Below are 19,896 nucleotides of genomic sequence, written 5' to 3' on the forward strand. Positions count from 1 at the left end.
TGCATTTTCGATTCATGGGAATACTATGTAAGAGACTATTGCAAAATGAATATTAAAGTTATTGAGGGAAAAACTGAGCGAGAAATATGCCACCTGTGAAAAGGGTGACAAAGTTATAAACTGTCGTCAGTCGTTCTATCTGGATTGTGTTGTGCGTTATTCTTTTTTAACTCTGTGTATGAAGAATTTTAAATATATTATTCATATTATTATTTTATTTAATTATTGTTTAATTAATATTATTTTAATAAAAAGTAATATATATATACATTATCTTACATAAATAGTTTATAATTAATTTATAAATATAAAATATAAAAAAACCTAATATAAAAAAATTCTTTTTAGTATAATATGTAATACATATATCAGTTTACTGTTGTATTTTTGCAAGTGAAATATTGTTCTATTTAATACAATTAATAACAATATACTAGACAGAGTACAATCGATTATTTCACCAAAAATTTCGTAATGCAAGTGCTGGAATTTACCTTTAAAGTATTAACAATATGCGGCTGTTGGCGACCAAAGTCATGGACGTCGAAATATAAACGCATAATATATCGAGTGTACACAGTTTTAATAATTTTGTTAGTAAATAGTTTCACACTGTCGCAATTTATGGATATAATTCTTATCGCAGATAATCCCGACGATGTTTCTGATAACTTTTGCATACTGCTCCCTATGTTTATTTCTTGTTACAAACTGCTCAGTCTATTGGTAAATCATAAAAGCATCGTCAAATTAACTGATATTTTGACAAAGGAACCATGCAGACCGTCGAGACCGAATGAAATGAAAATTTATTATAAATTCGATAAAGGCATACAGTAAGTACTTATTAAAAAACAATAATTACTATTATTTATTATAATTAATATTGACTGTTCACTAAAAATTATCTCGTCGTAACATATTTTTACGAATTATAAAAATTCTCTGAATTTTAAATGTCAACTTTTACATTTATACTTGTTAGTTTTCTTTCTTTACTTTATTAATAAATGTTCTCTCGTGTGGTTTAATTAAAATCAAATATCTTTTATTCAATTTTATACAAATACTATGCTAAGACACTATACTAAATTGTTGGACTCTTGGAAGAAAAACGAAAGGTACGGAGAAACATAAATGTGCAGTCATTTTACAGACTTAACACTTTTCATTATGCAACTCTGGGCTTAGTGACATGCGCCAGTATTTCGTTCATATCTTTGTTGACGGATTTCGGTGAAAGGAAATTAACGTATAGAGCGTGGGTGCCGTTCGAATATTCATCTACGATCGTATTTTGCATGCTATACGCTCATCAGCTGATATGTTTGAATATGGGTGCATTGTTGAACGTCGCTTGCGACGGTCTCATCTGCGGATTATTAGTGCACATTTGCTGTCAATTTGAAATCTTGGCGTGTCGTTTGAGAAAAATCATGCTTTATTCAAATACTCTTCGTAATTGCGTGCGACAACATTGCAATATTTTCAGGTCAGTGTAATACAATGTTTGTAAAAGATTTTATAAACTTGACAATCTTTCATAGGATACGCTAATATATGTAGACAACAAGATATAATAATTAATTTTAGTGTAATATAAAAATCCCTACATATACAATATATACCTATATTCTTATGTCTCTATCTTCTCAGAATAATTATTTATACATTAATATTGAAAGAAACTATTACAATTATGAATGAAAGATAATGAGAGAAATATGAGACATTTTGTTTCAAATATGATTAATGTAAAAATAAACAAAACACATTATTTATTTCTCTATCTTATGTATAAGCATAAAAATTACTTATTATCAATTCATTTTTCTTCAGATATGCTGTTATTGTAAATGCGACGTTTAGAATGATTATTACTACTCAACTTTTAATAAGTATGTTGGTGGTATGCTTCAATCTCTATCAATTAACTCAAATGAGGATAGATGCAAGATGTATTCGATTAGCAATGTTGATGTGTTGTATGCTGACACAAATTTTCGTCTACTGCTGGTATGGCAATGAAGTCAAATTAAAGGTGCAATTAATTTTTATTATTATTTCAATATTAAAATTGAAATTTTATTCTTAACTTCAATTTTTTATATTTTTTATTCTCATTTATGTGTGTGTGTGTGTGTGTGTGTGTGTGTGTGTGTGTGTGTGTGTGTGTGTGTGTGTGTGTGTGTTTATAAGCAAATATTTACAAGCTAGATGTGTTGTATGTATTCAAGTAGAGTCGCCAATTTGTTGATAGTATTTTTCAAATTGAATGGTTGGAGATGGACAAACATTTAAAAAAATCTTTAATAATAATAATGAAGCGTACAACAATGCCTATCGAAATCACCAGCGCTTACACTATTACTATGAATCTTGATTCATTTATGGGTGTAAGTACAAAAATATTAGATGTATGATTAAAGCTGATTTCGATACACTCTAGATTCAAGTTTACATAAACTTAATGATCGACATTTGTATAAAATATTAATTAATTTAGCAGAAAAATAATATTTATTATACATATTTAAAATAACTACATAAATTGTGTCAAATTTATTAAATTCTAGTTAATTTAAATTTAAAATTTAATTATATTAAGTCAATAAAGAATGAAATATTATATGTCAGTCACATTTCGTCATTGCAAAATCATCAAATATATCAATGTATATAAATGTAAATTGAGATTATAGACGCTTATATTTGTTGTAGATACTTAAAACGTCATATTCGGCTTACAACTTGCTTAAACAAATGGAATAATACAATAGAAATTGACTTATATTTATACGATACACCGACATTATTGTTTTACTTAGCTGTTAATGTCATTAATGTAACAGCTAGTGTTATAAATCATGTATAACACATAGCAACTAAACTAAATAAATAAAAAGCCGAATTAAATTATCTATAAAAATTATTATATTTTACATTACCTAATATACTGTGTATGAACCTTACGCGAGTTTAACGCACAAATCAACGAACCCTGATTCCGAATCTTCGAACGATTCTGAAATTCTAAAAATAGATGATAGTTTATATTCTGCAAAATTTTTTATCGTATTGTCCCACTTAATTCAATATTATATTGATATTATAAATACTTATTACACTTTGAAGTTCTTCAACAGAAATTGTAGCGACTATGATCAATACGTGAAAGAAAAATATTTAATACAATATGGTACTGCAGTGTACACAGAGGTAAGGCAAATATTATCTTGTAAAAGTATATACTGCCTATGTGAATATTTTATACAAAAATGTATTATAAGCGATTATATATTTAATATTTAAATATCTCTGTTTTTATGTCCTTTGGCGATTTGTTTTTAACGGAATCAAACATTGTCATGCAAACTTTGCATCTTGATACTTCATTATTGATTCATACGAACATTATGTCGAGAGAGACATTATTGCAATGGAAGACGACTACAAATAAAATGCTATTATCTCGAAAAGGAGCGGCGGAAGTTATATATCCTGAACAATTGTTTTTTCTATGTACTGTATTCCGCGTTGTTCTCCTATATCCGCGTATAAGAAATTTGTCCATAATATTGTATAAGTTTTTATTTTAATTATCTAACTTGCTCTCTTCCCAACATCTGAGCTGAGACCACCGTATAAATAGTTTATAATAAAGTGAGTGCTCCGTTATACATAACATATAGCTGTTCGAAACGAAATATTGCTAAATTTAATACAACATTTAATAAAATTAAATTAGACAGAATATAATCAGGTGTAAAAATAAGTGACAACATATTTAAAGAGTGCGGTGTTCGATTATTGTCTATTGTTACTATCACGTAATGGATGATACAGAAGAAAAGAGTATCTATAAAATAAATGTGTTGGAACTTCCTTTTAAAGTGCTAACATTAGTTGGGTGCTGGCAGCCGAAATCTTGGACGTCGATATATCAACATATAATGTATCGAATATACACAGTTCTAATCATTTTATTAGTAAATAGTTTCACATTGTCGCAATTGATGGATATAATTCTTATCGCGGATAATATAGACGATTTCTGCGATAACTTTAGCGTACTGCTTCCTATGTTTATTTCTTGCTACAAATTGTTCAATTTATTGGCAAGTCGCAAAAACATAATGAAATTAATCGATATTCTGAATAAGAAACCATGCAAACCATTGGAACCGAATGAAATAGAGATTCATGATAAATTTGATAAAGGCATGCAGTAAGTCTTAGCAATCCATAATTACCACTATGTTACTGTAAAACTAAATAATCATTTTACTTGTTTTGTAAAAATTCTTTGGATTTATTTAATGTAAAATTTAATCTTACAATTAGCTTCACATTTTGTCAATTTTATTAAAATTTCTCTCACAGTTTAATTAGCATATTATATTATTTAATATTTTTGTACATTATATAAAATCATTATTTATATATTATGAAATAATTTTTCATCTATTCCTTAAACAAGAAAATAACGAGAAAACAAGTAAATATTAAATATGTATCTTTATGTTAATTTTATAGGATTAATACTTTTCACTATTCAGCTATGTGCTTCATAACGATCAGCATTGTTACGATTACATCTTTATTAACAAATTTTGGGGAAAGAAAATTAACGTATAGAGCGTGGATACCATTCGAATATTCATCTATAACTATATTTTGCCCTTTATTCATTCATCAATTGATAGGTTTGAGCATAGGTGCTCTAGTAAACATATCTTGCGACAGTGTCATATGTGGATTATTGGAGCATGTTTGCTGCCAATTTGAAATCTTGACATATCGTTTGAAGAGAATCATGCTTCATTCAGATGGTGTTCGTAATTGTGTGCAACAACATTGTAAAATTTTTAAGTTGGTCCTTATAACTTACTATATGATTCAATTTTCTATTTAATGTATAAGATATGTATAAAATATGTGTGAATATATTTAGGCCATAACATATATTTATTTTTTTATTAATATTTTAATGTAATGAAATTTATTTTTAATTTTTATATTTTTCAAAATTTTTATTATTTATCTTTTTATAATGAAGACTACATTTCTTTATTAAAGATTACATTTCTTTATTAAAATAATTATAACAATTTTTTTTATATAAAAACAATTTATGTATAAATACGTATATAAATATGTTTAAATATGTATATAGATAAGTATAAAAGAAATTAAATATATTTCTTTAGATAATTCATTATTTCTATTTCATACTCTTATATAATTATTATTCATTATTAATTTTGTTTCAGATTGGCTACTCTTATTAATGAGAATTTTAAAATGATTATTACTGTTCAGTTTCTACTGAGTATGTTTATTGTATGCTTCAATCTTTACATAATAAGCCTATCACAATTGGATTCGAGATGTATTCGATTAGCATTATTTATGGGTTGCATGCTAACACAAATTTTTGTCTATTGTTGGTATGGCAACAAAGTTAAGTTAAAGGTACTGGCTTAATTTTTATTATTAGCATAATAAGTTTATATTAAATAATATTAAAACTTTTTTATTTTTTCAATTTTTATTTTTCTTACATTTTTATACTTATGTTAATATATTATGTAAATGCAAAAAATAAATTTTTAAGTCTTACATTAATTTATAAGAATAAAATAAAATAACTGTAAAAAATCGATATTTATTTTTAATGTATATATTAATCTCTCTTAGAATTAATCTTTTTAACCGTACAGATAATTATGATTTATTATATAATAAATATAATAAATATAAATTTAATATATAGATAATTAATGTGATAAATATAGATTTAGATATATATAATACTTCAAATTTTCTTTATTAAAATATATATAAAAACATTTTAAAAGAGTTTCTACATGTCTTGCATATTTGAATAGAGTTACCAGTTTATAAATAACATTTTTGAAATGCAATGGTTAAATTTGGACAACAATTTGAAAAAATCTTTAATAATAATGATGGAACGTTCAGTAATCCCTATTGAAATTACTAGTGCCTATATTATCTCTGTAAATCTTGATTCTTTTATGAGTGTAAGTATAAAAATATCAGATGTGCGATTTTCTTCTTGGAAATTAATGTTGTATTTACATAAACTTGACTTTATATTTTAATGAAAATGTGTTAATTAATTCGAAAAGGCATAACGTTTATTATATTCAAAATAATTGCATTAATAGTATCAAATTTTATAAAATTTCCAATTAATCTCTCTAATCTATTTCAACTATATTAAGTTAATAAAGAAATCAAATCAGTGTAAAGATGTTGCAATTTATATTTTTATTAGTTTTTGTTTTATCATTGGAGAGATTATCGAACATAACAGTTCTCTAAATGTGTGTGTACAAGAGATTATATACATATATGTCTGTATTTGTTGTAGGTTCTTAAGACATCATATTCGGTTTACAATTTGCTTAAACAAACGAAAGAACAATAGAATAAATTAAATTATAATTATACGATATATATTCACATAAATAGTGCGCTACACGCGCACTATTTATTTCTCTACTCTATCTATTATTTAATAAACTGCAATTAAAAAGTCTCAAAAAATGAAAATTTTTTTTCTCGGAATATGAAAATTCTCGCGTAAAATGATAATATTATATTAATTTACACAAATAATTTATTCAAGCAAATTAATTATAAGATAAATTATATTTTTTAATTAAACATTAAAATTATAATTAATCAATTTTGTAACCATGCGTCACTGAATCGAAATAATAGTTCTTTATCGAAATGCTTGATCTTTTTCGCGATTTAACTATATATTATTTCAAATACTAATGAAAAAACGACAAGGATAAATAGAATAAATTATTATTTCGTTGCATCCTTACGGACAATAATTGACGTCGGTAGAAGGATTCAGTACTTTGGAAAGGTTTATCTTGAAGAGGAAACTGTTAGCAGGAGGGTTCTGGCATTTGATACTTTCAGAGAAAAGAAGAGAGATTTTAGATCCGATCGGACGTAATAACCTTCTCCGAGCGCTGTCGCATACTGGCGTTCCGGCGTTCGGACTCTCGGCTTATTCATTCTTTGGCTGTGATTTCGCCGTCACGTGACGAGTGACGACATCGCTGCGCAGAGTCTTGGTCTGTGGTGGGGATTAGTCTTGTGCAAGACGTGCAGCGTGGTGGATGCATAGGACGGGGTAGTCTAATGGAAAAGATAGAAAGAGAGAGACGTTGGGTCCGATCGCTCGCTTCACTCTTGGCTGTAAAGTTAGGTTTCGCCGTCAGTTGGCGACACCGTTGCGCAGAGTCTTGAGTCTTGCGTTGCGGTCGCTGATGGGGATCAGTCGCGCGCGAGATCTACGGCGTAGCGGGTGTATAGGATGTGCGAGTCTAATGGAAGTGCAGGTATTTTGATCAAAGATTCTTGCAGAAAATTCTATTTCTTTGTTCGCATTTTCTGTTAAAGGTCTAATGGAAGTGCAAGTATTTTGATCAAAGATTCTTGTAGAAAATTCTATTTCTTTGTTCGCATTTTCTGTTAAAGGTTTAATCATTGAATTTGTATACATTGGATAATTAATTAATATATTTTTATAGATGCATTGCAATAATTTTTATGCATGCATTGCAATTTTTAATATTTTATTATCAAAGGAAAATATAGCTTCGCTTTGCGTGCGTAATTATATTTGATTAGATTAAACGAAATGAGAAAGATATACATAATAGATATATATAAGATATATGTATATGTGTATGTATTTCTGTACATATATTTGTAATGTTTAATACTCACAATAAGATCTGAATATATTCTGAAATAAAAATTGAAACCCATTTATATCAGTCTAATAGAAGTGCAGGTATTTTCATCAAAGATTCTTGTAGAAAATTCTATTTCTTGTTCGCATTTTCTGTTAAAGGTTTAACCATTGAATTTTTATGCATTGAATAATGATAATAATTAATATATTTTCATAGTTGCATTGCAATAATAATTTTTATGCATGCACATTGCAATTTTTAATATTTTATTATCAAACGAAAATATAGCTTCGCTTTATTCGCGTAATTATATTCGATTAGATTAAATGAAATGAGAAAGATATACATATATAATAGATGTAGGTATATAAGATATATGTATATGTATGTACATCTGTACATATATTTGCAATGTTTAAAACTCAATGAGATCTGAATATATTCTGAAATAAAAATCGAAGCCCATTTATATCAATCTCATTCGTCGATTTCGTCTTCTTCTACTTACAGTTTGCTCAAAGTTATCTCGTCAATTAGAAGTAGATTCGCGAAACGAAATATTATTTCGCGATCGTGGAATTCGTTCAAAGTGTGTTGAAATACAGGAGTGCTGTGCACAAAGTGTTGGGCCTAATGTACTATATAAACTTTTTGCAAATACAATGTGCAAATCAACGAATTCTAACGATTCTGATGACTCTGACAACCTGAGAGGAGAAGCAGATCTAGACAAAAGGCATCTCGGAAGCTAGCTAAGTAACCCTGAAGTGAGTATTTATTATTTATATATTAGTTCTTATATGAATTATGTATGTATAATAATTCGGTTTGTTATACAAACGATTTAAGCAAGAGAGCATTAGAGAGAAATATTTTTGTATAAATTCTGTAAAAGTTTCTTAAAAAAAATACTTTAAAAAGTTTTTTTAGAATTGATAAAATTATTTCACTCATTGTATTTGTGTATTATTATATGCGTTAAATAAAAAATTCGACGCTTGTAACGACACACTATTCCGATGCATTCGTAAATTGCGAGAGGGCATACTCTCTAAATCTCGATGATTAAGGCACACTTTTGATATCTTCGATAATCATTGATGTTTGGATTATTAAAGGCACAAATAAAGTTATTGGGAAGAATATTGAGGAAACGAAAAATAAAATTAAAGTGTAAATAATTATATATAATTTAATTTAATATAAATATAATTTAAATTTATTTTCAAGAAAATTTAAGAAATTAAATTAAAATTCTTTTTTTAAGAAAAATATAATAAAAGTGATGTTCAGAAAAATTAAAAAAAATTAATATACATACATGTCTCATTCAATTCGATATTATTAATATCATAAATACTCATGCGCTTTGAAGTCCTTCAATAGAAATTGTAGCGACTGTGATCAATATGTGAAAGAAAGATTTAATACAATGTGGTACTGTTTAATACAATGATATTGCACCGTGTGGTATAGCGTTAAGTCAAATGTGTTCTTACAAAAGTATAATTTTCCTATGTGAATACTTTATATAGAAATGTATTATAAGCGACTATTTAGTTTAATATTTAAATATCTCTTTTTTCATTTCCTCGGCGATCTGTTTTTACCGGACATGCACTTAAAAACTAACGTGCCAACTTTACATGTTTGTGTCTCATTATCGATTCATGAAAATATTATGTGGCGAGGGACATTGTTGTAGAATAAGTAAGAAGATTATCGATTGCAAAGAAAATGCTATTATCTCGAAGAAGAACAGTAGAAATTATAAATCTTAGACAGTTATTCTATGAATTGTGTTCCCTATCGCTCTTTTATATCTGCGTATAAAAAGTTTTCCTACAATATCGTATAATTTGTTCTTTTAATTACCTCAATTACTCTCTTTGCCAAAATCTGATTGTGAGCTGAAATCATCGCATAAATAGTTTATATTAAAAAGTGTTCAGTATATATACATAACAAATAGCTGTTTAAAGTGAGCTAAATTTAATGCAACACTTAATAAAATTAAATTAGAAAATGTAATCAGTCAAGTGCAAAAATAAGTGAAAGCAGATTTAATTATTGTTTATTGTTATCATATAATGGATGATATCACCAAAGAGAAGAAATTCAAAATGAATGTGTTAGAATTTCCTCTTAAAATACTAACAATATGTGGTTGTTGGGAGCCGAAATCCTGGACATCGATATATAAACATATAATATATCGAATGTACACAGTCCTAATAATTTTGATAGTTAACAGTTTCACATTGTCGCAATTGATGGATATAATTCTTATCGTGGATAATACAGATGATTTTTGCAACAACTTTTGCATATTACTTCCTATGATTATAACTTGCTTTAAATTGTTCAGTTTATTAGCAAATCGCAAAAACATTATTGAATTGACCGATATTTTGACGAAGGAACCGTGCAAACCATTGAAACCGAATGAAATAGAAATTCATTATAAATTCGATAAAGACATAGAGTAAGTAATTTACAAAAAATAATTAACACCATAATGATATCACTTAGAACTTATCGTTTTAAAATACGTTAACTTACATCTTTTAATTACATTTTCTGCAAATTTTTTAAATTTATTTAATATTAATTTATTTTTAGCTTTATCTCGGTATTAATTTAGTTCAAATTTCTCTTAATTAGATTTATTATCTTATTTAATATTTTTATGTAAATATTATAAATATAAGGTTATTTTTATCTTCTATAAACAAAAAAATAATGCGAAGAAAAGTAAATACGTTTATAGTTATTTTGCAGGCTTAATACTTTTCACTATGCAGCTATGTGCTTGTTAACGTGGATCACTATTACGTTTACATCCTTGATGACAAATTTTGGCGAAAGAAAGTTAACGTTCAGAGCGTGGGTGCCGTTTGAATATTCATCTATGACTTTATTTTGCCTGTTATACATTCATCAACTGTTAGGATTAATTCTGGGCGCTCTGCTGAACGCCGCTTGTGACGGTCTTATCTGTGGATTATTGGTGCACATTTGTTCTCAGTTTGAAATTTTGACGTATCGTTTGAGAAGAATCATACTTTACTCAGATGGTGTTCGTAATTGCGTGCAACAACATTGTAGTATTTTTAGGTCGGTCTGATAATTTGTTATTTAGCGTATGACACCTAAATGTATTTAGAAAACGATACATATACCGATTTTTTATTAAATATTTTGATATAATAAAGTTCATAAATGTTTATGTTTTTTTTTATTAAGTACATTTTTATTAAATAAATTTAACATTTTTATTGAAATAATTATTTAATTTGCTCTTAATTATGATTTATAAAATAAACATAAAGAAGGATTTAAATATATTGTTATTATTGAATCATATATTAAATATATACATATATTTAAAATATTATAAAAATAAATAAAATTTTTTACTTTTCTTTTCATATAATTAGTTATATAAAAATTGGTGGTTATTTAAAAATTATTAAATCATTTTAATTCTTTCAGATTTGCTTTTCTTGTAAATACGAAGTTTAGAATAATTATTACTATTCAATTTTTGATGAGTATGTTTGAGATATGTTTCAATCTTTATCAAATAACTATATCGAAGCTGGATGCAAAGTGTATTCGACTAACATTATTCATGAGTTGCATGTTAGTAGAAATATTCGTCTATTGTTGGTACGGCAACGAAGTCAAATTAAAGGTGCAAGCTTAATTTTTATTATTAGCATAACATTTTAAACAGTAAAATTTCCTTTTTTTCTAACTTATTTATATGTACATTATTTATACTTACATTTATTTTATTACAGTGCGATAATATAAGCAAATCAATTTTAACTCGCACACTCATATGTTACTTTATCAGATTAAAATGTAATACAAAAAGTCAATGTTTATTATGTAAAATAATTTGATTTTAATATATCAATCTATTTTTAGAGTTTGTTTTTCTAATTATAAGATTAATTAGTAATATGTGTGTCGACAATTAAAATTTTAAAAGCGTAACTTTCCTTTATAAAAACATAAACAAAAAAGTAAAATCTTTTGCATATTTAAATAGAGTCTTCAATTTGTCGATAAAATTTTTGAGATGGAATGGTTGACTTTGGACAAAAATTTGAAAAGATGTTTAATAATAATGATGACACGTACAATAAGATTTATTGAAATCACCAGCGCATATACTATCTCTATGGATCTTGATTCCTTTGTTGGCGTAAGTATATAAAACATTGAATGTGCGATACAGATTTATGCTAACGTAATTCTAATCTCAAATTTGAATATAAGATTGATTTTATATTTCAATAAAAATGTAATTAAAAACAGATACAATATTAATTACATTTAATGTAACCGGACTATTAAATTCAATATAAATGGATCATCAAATTTAATTAGATTTAGTAAAAAATACTTACACATATACACTATGACAATAAAAATTAAATCATTGCAAATTTATATGTCTCTGCATGGGTGTCGTTGCATGCTTTTACGATAGATATCAATATATATTTTAAATTGAATAAAATAATTACCTATTTTGATTTATTGTAGGTACTAAAAACATCATATTCGGCTTATAATTTACTTCAACAAATGAATGAGTGACTCAGAATGAAAGCTGCATTATGTAGAAATTAAGTATTATAGAAGTATAATTTGTCTGTATCAATAATTCATAAAGATTATAGCTGATTATTCAATATTTGAAGATTCTGCCTTGCATCTTTTCTTCTCCGATTGTAGAAAACATCGTAAAAGATATAATTACGTTATATGAATTTTGCTACTCTGTTGCATACTCGACTCATGAAAAAATTATTTCGCGAGGGCTATACTGCGAAGAATAGGTTGTAAAATGAATAATGAAATTACGGTGGGCGGAGTTGTGGACAAAGAATATCCACATCGAATAAATACGATCCGCAAAGCTATAGACCTCTGGCACTCATCAGTTTCCTTGAAAGTTTTGTTACGTATTGTGCTTATTGATTATTATTCCATAAAGTATTTCTAATTTAATTTAAATTATATTATAAAAGATTATAATTTAATTAGACTTATATAATAAATCTTCACTTATAAATAATTTAAAAGATTTTTAGACTAATATGAAAATAATATATGTATATATAAAAATGATGAAAGTAGAAGCAATTTACAATTAACGAAACAGCAAATTATTTTTTTGAAATATATATGAGAGAAATTGATGCCATTTCAATTTAATTAAAAAAACTTACAAGAGGTTTCCAAGTATTCGATGACATATGTTGTGCGCTTCACAAATCGAGAAACATAATTTCTTAAAATGTATATTCTTGAATTTACTTTTAAACTCTTAACGATATTTGGATGCTGGCGACCGAAATCTTGGACATCGCTATATAAACGGATATTATATTATATATATTCAAGCATATTGATTTTATCACTAAATATCTTTATGCTATCGCAATTAATGGACATAATTCTGATTGTGGATAATGCCGATGATTTTTCTGATAATCTTTTTGTATTCGTTCCTATGCTTCTGACTTGCAGTAAAATATTCGTTTTACTGATAAATCGCAAAAACATTATTATGCTGATTAATATACTGATGGAAAAACCATGTAGGCCGATGGCAACGAAAGAAATAAAAATTCTTTATAAATTTGATAACAGCATACAGTAAGTATTAGCAAAATACATTACAATATGATATTCTGTCATACCTATAAATTTAATATTATAAAATTTCTCTGAATTGCAAATAAAATAAAATTGTTCTTTCTCTGAAATGTTTGTCAAACGTCAATTCTTAATTCTTTTATTATAATTAAGATTGTAAATGATAAATGGGATTGTTTATGATCTAAAGTAACTAATAATTTTTATGTATCATTTTCTTCGTATTTTCTCGTGTACAAAAAATATTCAAGAATCATCGACGATAACATATTGAATTATCAAAAGAATAATATAAATAAAAAAATTTACATAAAGTCTCTAGATTGTCATTTTAAAATTATTGAAAAATAATTTTAAATGTTTATTACACACACATATGCATATTTGCAATTATTTTACAGAAAAAATACTCGGCGTTATACAGTCCTCGGATCAATAACATCATTATGTATGTTGTTGACATCTTTATCTGCAAATGTTAAACAAAAAAAATTAACGTACAGGGCATGGTTGCCGTTTGATTACTCGTCGACGACGTTGTTTTTCTTGACATACAGTCATCAATTGATAAGTTTAATAGCCGCAGGATTCTTAAATATTGCTTGTGATACTCTCATCTGTGGATTTTTGGTTCATATTTGCTGTCAAATTGAGATTTTAACATATCGTTTGAGAAATATGTTTTATTCGGACATTCTTCGTGATTGCATACGTCAACATTATCATATCTTTAGGTTGATTTTAATAATTTCGTTATTTATTAGTGTTTGATTTATATCTGCTTAAAATAATTAGCGTATATTCTAATAATATGCCTTTTCATACATATTATTACAGAAATATATGCGCTAATTATTTTAATATAGCAATATTTGTATGTTCGATACACTTGATCAAAATAAATTTTTATAACAGGAAAATTGTTAAATTTTAGATTTGCTTTTCTTGTAAATGCGAAATTTAGGCTGACTATGACCATTCAGTTTGTAATGAGCATGTTTATAGTATGCTTCATTCTTTATCAATTAAGTAAAACAACTGCAAAAGCCAAATACATTGAAATGATATTACTTATGACTTGCATGTTAACACAAATCTTTTTTTATTGCTGGTACGGAAACGAAGTAAAGTTAAAGGTACAAGCTATCAATAATATATTTGAATGTTTCTTTACTAATCTTGTATATAATATTTATTATGATTATATGAACATAATGCAATATATATATATATATATATATATATATATATATATTCAAATAATTATATTACAATATATTTAAGCTTTATTAATATGATATCTTTAACTTATTTAATTTAGAATTTTTTTTAGTTGTCAAATTTTGATAAAAAATTTATTATTAAAAAATGTTAATAATTAAAATACGTTAATGATGAAAATATATTTCCTTTTCTGTTGCAAGCAATGTTTTGATAAATACGTTTTATACATTTCAATAGAGCCGTCAACTGATCGATGACATTTTTGAAATGGAATGGCTGACATTGGACAAAAATATAAAGAAATCTCTAATAATAATAATGAAGCGAGCAGTTATACCTATTCAGATTACCAGCGCCTACATCATTCCCATGAATCTCGATTCTTTTATGGGTGTTAGTACGAAAAATTTGATATATTATTGAAGATAATTTTGCTAATGAGCTAATTTTAACAATTACAACTGTATATGTTTAAATTAATATGGCATTTTAGAGAGAATTTATAATAAGAAATATTTTATCAAGTCTAAGAAAATTTCATTAACTATTATATTACGTTTTATACTAAATCGAAATATTGCAGAACTTTAATTATATATACACACACATCCTACATAATGTTATTTATATCAATTAACAAAGTTAGCTGGAAATTTATAATTAAACATATTTAAATTAAGATTTTATATAAATATATAAATTTGCACGCATATTTATAAATATTTATATTAATTCTAGTTACTTAAGACATCGTATTCTACTTACAATTTACTTCAACAAATGCGGGTATGACAATGTAAAAGGTAGACAAAATCATTGCTCTATCCACATCACAAAATCAAACCTAAAAAAGATACACAAAATGAAGGCGAAATCATGAAGAAATATTCGACGCATTTGATATTGATTAGTAACGTTCGTATCTTATGTAGTGTTATTAGAAAAACAAAAAAAATTATCTATAATAACGCATTCTATAATATATAATATATCTATAATATACGCATTATTCATTTTACTATATATTTTTAATTTAATTATTATTTTTACATTTATTAGCATTAATTTTATCAAGATTTTATTACATTAGAATAGCTTATATTGTCTAAATTTTTACATACTATCTTTTTATGACACTTTGCACTTGTATCGTATTCATATCTCTTGGGGGTCATCAATATCTCAAAATCGTCGATGGTCGAAATCGATACGGAAAAAGAAGGGCTGTGCAGCGCTCAATAATACGCGAGAGACTGCAACGAAAAGTAAAACATTTTTCAGAGAAGTAATAATAGCGAACTTAGTGGCTTTTTAATATTTTATGAAGATATAGTAACCAATGACATTTTCTTTTAGTTTCTTATATCGTAATTGTATTTAGAAATGGTATTATCATAGAAATAAAAAATAAATTTTCAAAGATTTATGTACAGTTACGTACAATAAAAGTATTTTTATGAGATTAAAAATACAAGTCCAATAACAAAACGTAATAATATAGACGACGGAATACAAGAAAAGAATATTAGAAAGAGAAGAAGATTTGAAACGCTACAAACATTTTACGATTGTCAATTGTGTAAAGTAAGTCTTATTGTCATTTCTTAAGTTTATTTTAAAGATCGTGTTATATATCTCTAGAAACATTGCAATAAATAAAATTTTGTAGAAAAATTTTCAAGTCTTACGTTTCATAAAATTAAAGTAGAATAACTGTGAAAAATGGATTTATATTTATTTTAATATATTAATCTCTCTTAGAGTTGAACTTTTTAACTGTACAGATTATTATAATTTATTGTTAATATAAGTTAATATATGTAGAAAATAAATATTTAGAAATTTCTTTGTAAAAATATAAGTAAGATGGTTTAAAAGTAATTCTTTTACATGTCTTGCACATTCGAAAAGAGTCGCCAATTTATAAATAATATTTTCGAATTGGACTGGTTTATTTTGGACAACAATTTGAAAAAATCTTTAATAATAATGATGGAGCGCACAGTAATGCCTATTGAAATCACTAGTGCCTATACTATTTCTATGAATCTTGATTCTTTTATAAATGTAAGTATAAAACATTGAATGTGTAATGCAGATTTTGCCAATGTAATTTTATAATTAAAAATTTGTATAAAGGTAAATTATAAATTTTACTAATAGAAAGGTAAATTATAAATTTTACTAATAGATTTTAATAAAAATGTATAACATTAAAATAAGACAGATGCAATATTAATTACACAATTAATATAACGAAACTAATAGGCACCAATATATTCATATACATACAATTAAAATAAGATTAACTTTTATAATTTATTGTAGATACTTAAGACATCATATTCGGTTTATAACTTACTTCTACAAATGAATGACTGACTCAGAATAAAAGCTGCATTATGTAGAAATTAAGTATTATAGAAGTATAATTTGTCTGTATCAATATTTCATAAAGATTATAGATGATTATTTAATATTTGAAGATTTTGCCTTGTATTTTATCTGCTCCGATTGTAAAGAGTACGTTGTTAAAGATATAATTACGTTACATGAATTTTGCTACTGTGTTGCATACTCGATTCATAAAAAAATTATTTCGCGAGGGCTACATATCGCGAGGAATAGGTTGCAAAATGAATAATAAAATTACCAACTATGGTGGGCGGACTTGTAGGTATAGAATATCCATATCGAATAAATTCGATCCGCGCAAAGCTATAGACTACTGACACTCATCAGTTTCCTTAAAGATTTTGTTACGTGTTGTGCTTATAGATTATTATCCCATGGAATATTTCTTGGTTATAATCTAATTAAATTTATGTATAAACAACCTCACTTATATAATTAATTAAACAATTTTTTAATTAAATATGCGATTTAAGAAATATTTGTAAAAACGATAAAAATAGGAGGAATTTACACAATTAACGAAACAGCAAATTATTTTCTTGACATATAAGAAATTAATGTTGTTGCAATATAATTATAAAATTTACAAGAAGATTTCAGTATTCCTTGACATATGTTGTGTGCTTCACAAAACGATATCTTGAAACATAATCTCTTAAAATGCGTATTCTTGAATTTACTTTTAAACTCCTAACGTTATTTGGATGCTGGCGACCGGAATCTTGGACGTCGCTGTATAAACGAATATTATATTATATATATTCAAGCATAATGATTTTAATATTATATACTTTTATGCTATCGCAATTAATGGACATAATTCTGATTGTGGATAATGCTGATGATTTTACTGATAATGTTTTTATATTCGTCCCTATGGTTATTACGTGCATTAAAGTGCTTTTTTTCTTGATAAATCGCAAAAGCATAAATAAGCTGATTAATATACTGATGAAAAAACCGTGTAGACCGTTAGAATCGACAGAAATGGAGATTCTTTATAAATTTGATAGCAGCATACAGTAAGTATTAGCAAAATATAATTATCATAATGTGGTATTTTATTATTATATTGTTAATTATTAATTATAATATGATAAGAATTTCTTCGTTAAACGTCAATTTTTAATATATTTTTATATATTTAACACATATTTAATATTTAATATATAATAATTTATTACAATTTTATTAGAATTTTATTAGAATTGTAAATAATAAGAAATGAGATTGTTTATGGTTTAAATAAATCTTTTCAATGTATCTATTTTTATATATTTTTTCGTGCTTTTTCTCGTATGAAAAAAAGATAAACTAAAACATATTCAAAAATCATCAAATAAGATAAATTATTGAATTATCAACAAAAATAATATAAATAATATAAATGAAAGAATTTATATAGAATTTTGAGATTATCATTTTAAGATTATTGAGATTTAATGTTTAACACATATACAGATTTGTAATTATATTACAGAATTAATACTCGACGTTATACATGTCTCGCACTGCTAACATGCGTATGTATAGTGTTGACATCTTTATCTGCAAATTTAAAACAAAGAAAATTAACATATAGAGCATGGTTGCCGTTTGATTACTCATCGACGGCATTATTCTTCCTGATGTACATTCATCAATTTATAAGTTTACTAGCTGCAGGTCTTTTAAATATTGCTTGCGATACTCTCATCTGTGGATTATTAGTCCATGTTTGCTGTCAAATCGAGATTTTGGCTTATCGTTTGAAAAAAATTATATTTTATTCGGACATTCTTCGCGATTGCATACTTCAACATTATTACATCTTTAGGTTGGTTTTAATATTTTCGCAAATTTTTTGCTGTTTTATATTTTATTGTATATCTCCTTAAAATAATTATTTTACTATATCAATTTTAATACTTTAATACACTTGATCAAAATAAGTTTTTATAAAGACAAGGTTGTTACTTTTTTTAGACTTGCTTTTCTTATAAACGTGAAATTTAGACTGACTATGACCATTCAATTTACAATGAGTATGTTCGTGGTATGCTTCACTCTTTATCAATTAAATAACACAACAACAAAAGCCAAATACATTGAAATGATATTGTATATGACTTGCATGTTAACACAAATCTTTTTCTATTGTTGGTACGGAAACGAAGTAAAATTGAAGGTACAAGCATTCCCCATTTTTATAAAATAATATTTAAATATTTCCTTAATAATCTTATATAATATCCTATATAATAATCCTATTATAATATTTATTATAATCATGTAAACATAATGCAAAATATAAATATGCAAGCTTTCCTTTTTGACCATGTACAATATATAATTATAATACAGTTACTTATTTATTATAATACAAGTATTCTACGTGTTTTATATACGTTTCTAAATAATATCTCGAATTTATTTAATAGAATTTCTTCAATAAAATTATGATAAACTATTTATTGTTTAAACAAGTTAATAATTAAGTATATCAATAATTAAAATATCTTTTGTTTCCTGTTACAAGTGACGTCTTGATAAATATGTTTTGTACATTTCAGTAGAGCCGTCAATTGATCGATGATATTTTCGAAATGGAATGGCTGACATTAGACAAAAGTATGAAGAAGTCTTTAATTATAATAATGAAGCGAGCAGTTGTGCCTATTCAGATTACCAGCGCCTACTTCATTCCCATGAATCTCGAGTCTTTCATGGGTGTAAGTACAAATAATTTGATATAGTATTGACGATAATTTTGTCAATAAGCTAATTTTGACAATTACTGCAGTATATGTTTAAATTAACTTCGCGCATTTTAGGAAGAATTTATAAT

General features: G+C 25.8%; 3 protein-coding genes across 3 annotated transcripts in view; all 3 read left to right on the top strand.

The window, feature by feature from the left end:
- Window positions 1-474: 474 nt before the first annotated feature.
- On the top strand, window positions 475-6,457 carry LOC145941479 (uncharacterized). Its single transcript, XM_083047590.1, has 11 exons — window positions 475-836; window positions 1,157-1,492; window positions 1,840-2,041; window positions 2,241-2,396; window positions 2,722-2,771; window positions 3,209-3,219; window positions 3,847-4,228; window positions 4,537-4,872; window positions 5,274-5,475; window positions 5,892-6,047; window positions 6,401-6,457. The coding sequence occupies exons 1-11, from the start codon at window positions 475-477 to the stop codon at window positions 6,455-6,457; spliced, it is 2,250 nt and encodes a 749-aa protein (XP_082903716.1).
- A 3,402-nt stretch (window positions 6,458-9,859) lies between these two features.
- The window catches only part of LOC145941480 (uncharacterized), a 30,088-nt gene continuing 20,051 nt past the window's right edge, over window positions 9,860-19,896 (top strand). Inside the window, 9 exon segments of the mRNA XM_083047591.1 lie at window positions 9,860-10,236; window positions 10,533-10,868; window positions 11,247-11,448; window positions 11,812-11,967; window positions 12,312-12,361; window positions 17,729-18,091; window positions 18,550-18,885; window positions 19,035-19,236; window positions 19,625-19,780. Coding sequence (XP_082903717.1) covers window positions 9,875-10,236; window positions 10,533-10,868; window positions 11,247-11,448; window positions 11,812-11,967; window positions 12,312-12,361; window positions 17,729-18,091; window positions 18,550-18,885; window positions 19,035-19,236; window positions 19,625-19,780 — 2,163 coding nt within the window. The 5' untranslated portion in view covers window positions 9,860-9,874.
- LOC145941923 (4-vinylanisole receptor-like) lies at window positions 12,974-15,557 on the top strand. Its single transcript, XM_083048352.1, has 5 exons — window positions 12,974-13,430; window positions 13,832-14,164; window positions 14,365-14,566; window positions 14,892-15,047; window positions 15,393-15,557. The coding sequence occupies exons 1-5, from the start codon at window positions 13,069-13,071 to the stop codon at window positions 15,444-15,446; spliced, it is 1,107 nt and encodes a 368-aa protein (XP_082904478.1). The 5' UTR covers window positions 12,974-13,068; the 3' UTR covers window positions 15,447-15,557.

The sequence above is a fragment of the Prenolepis imparis genome, unplaced genomic scaffold (genome assembly GCF_030444845.1).
Source record: "Prenolepis imparis isolate NDT839.2.m4 unplaced genomic scaffold, iyPreImpa1.0 SCAF_10, whole genome shotgun sequence".
Classification (NCBI taxonomy): domain Eukaryota; kingdom Metazoa; phylum Arthropoda; class Insecta; order Hymenoptera; family Formicidae; genus Prenolepis; species Prenolepis imparis.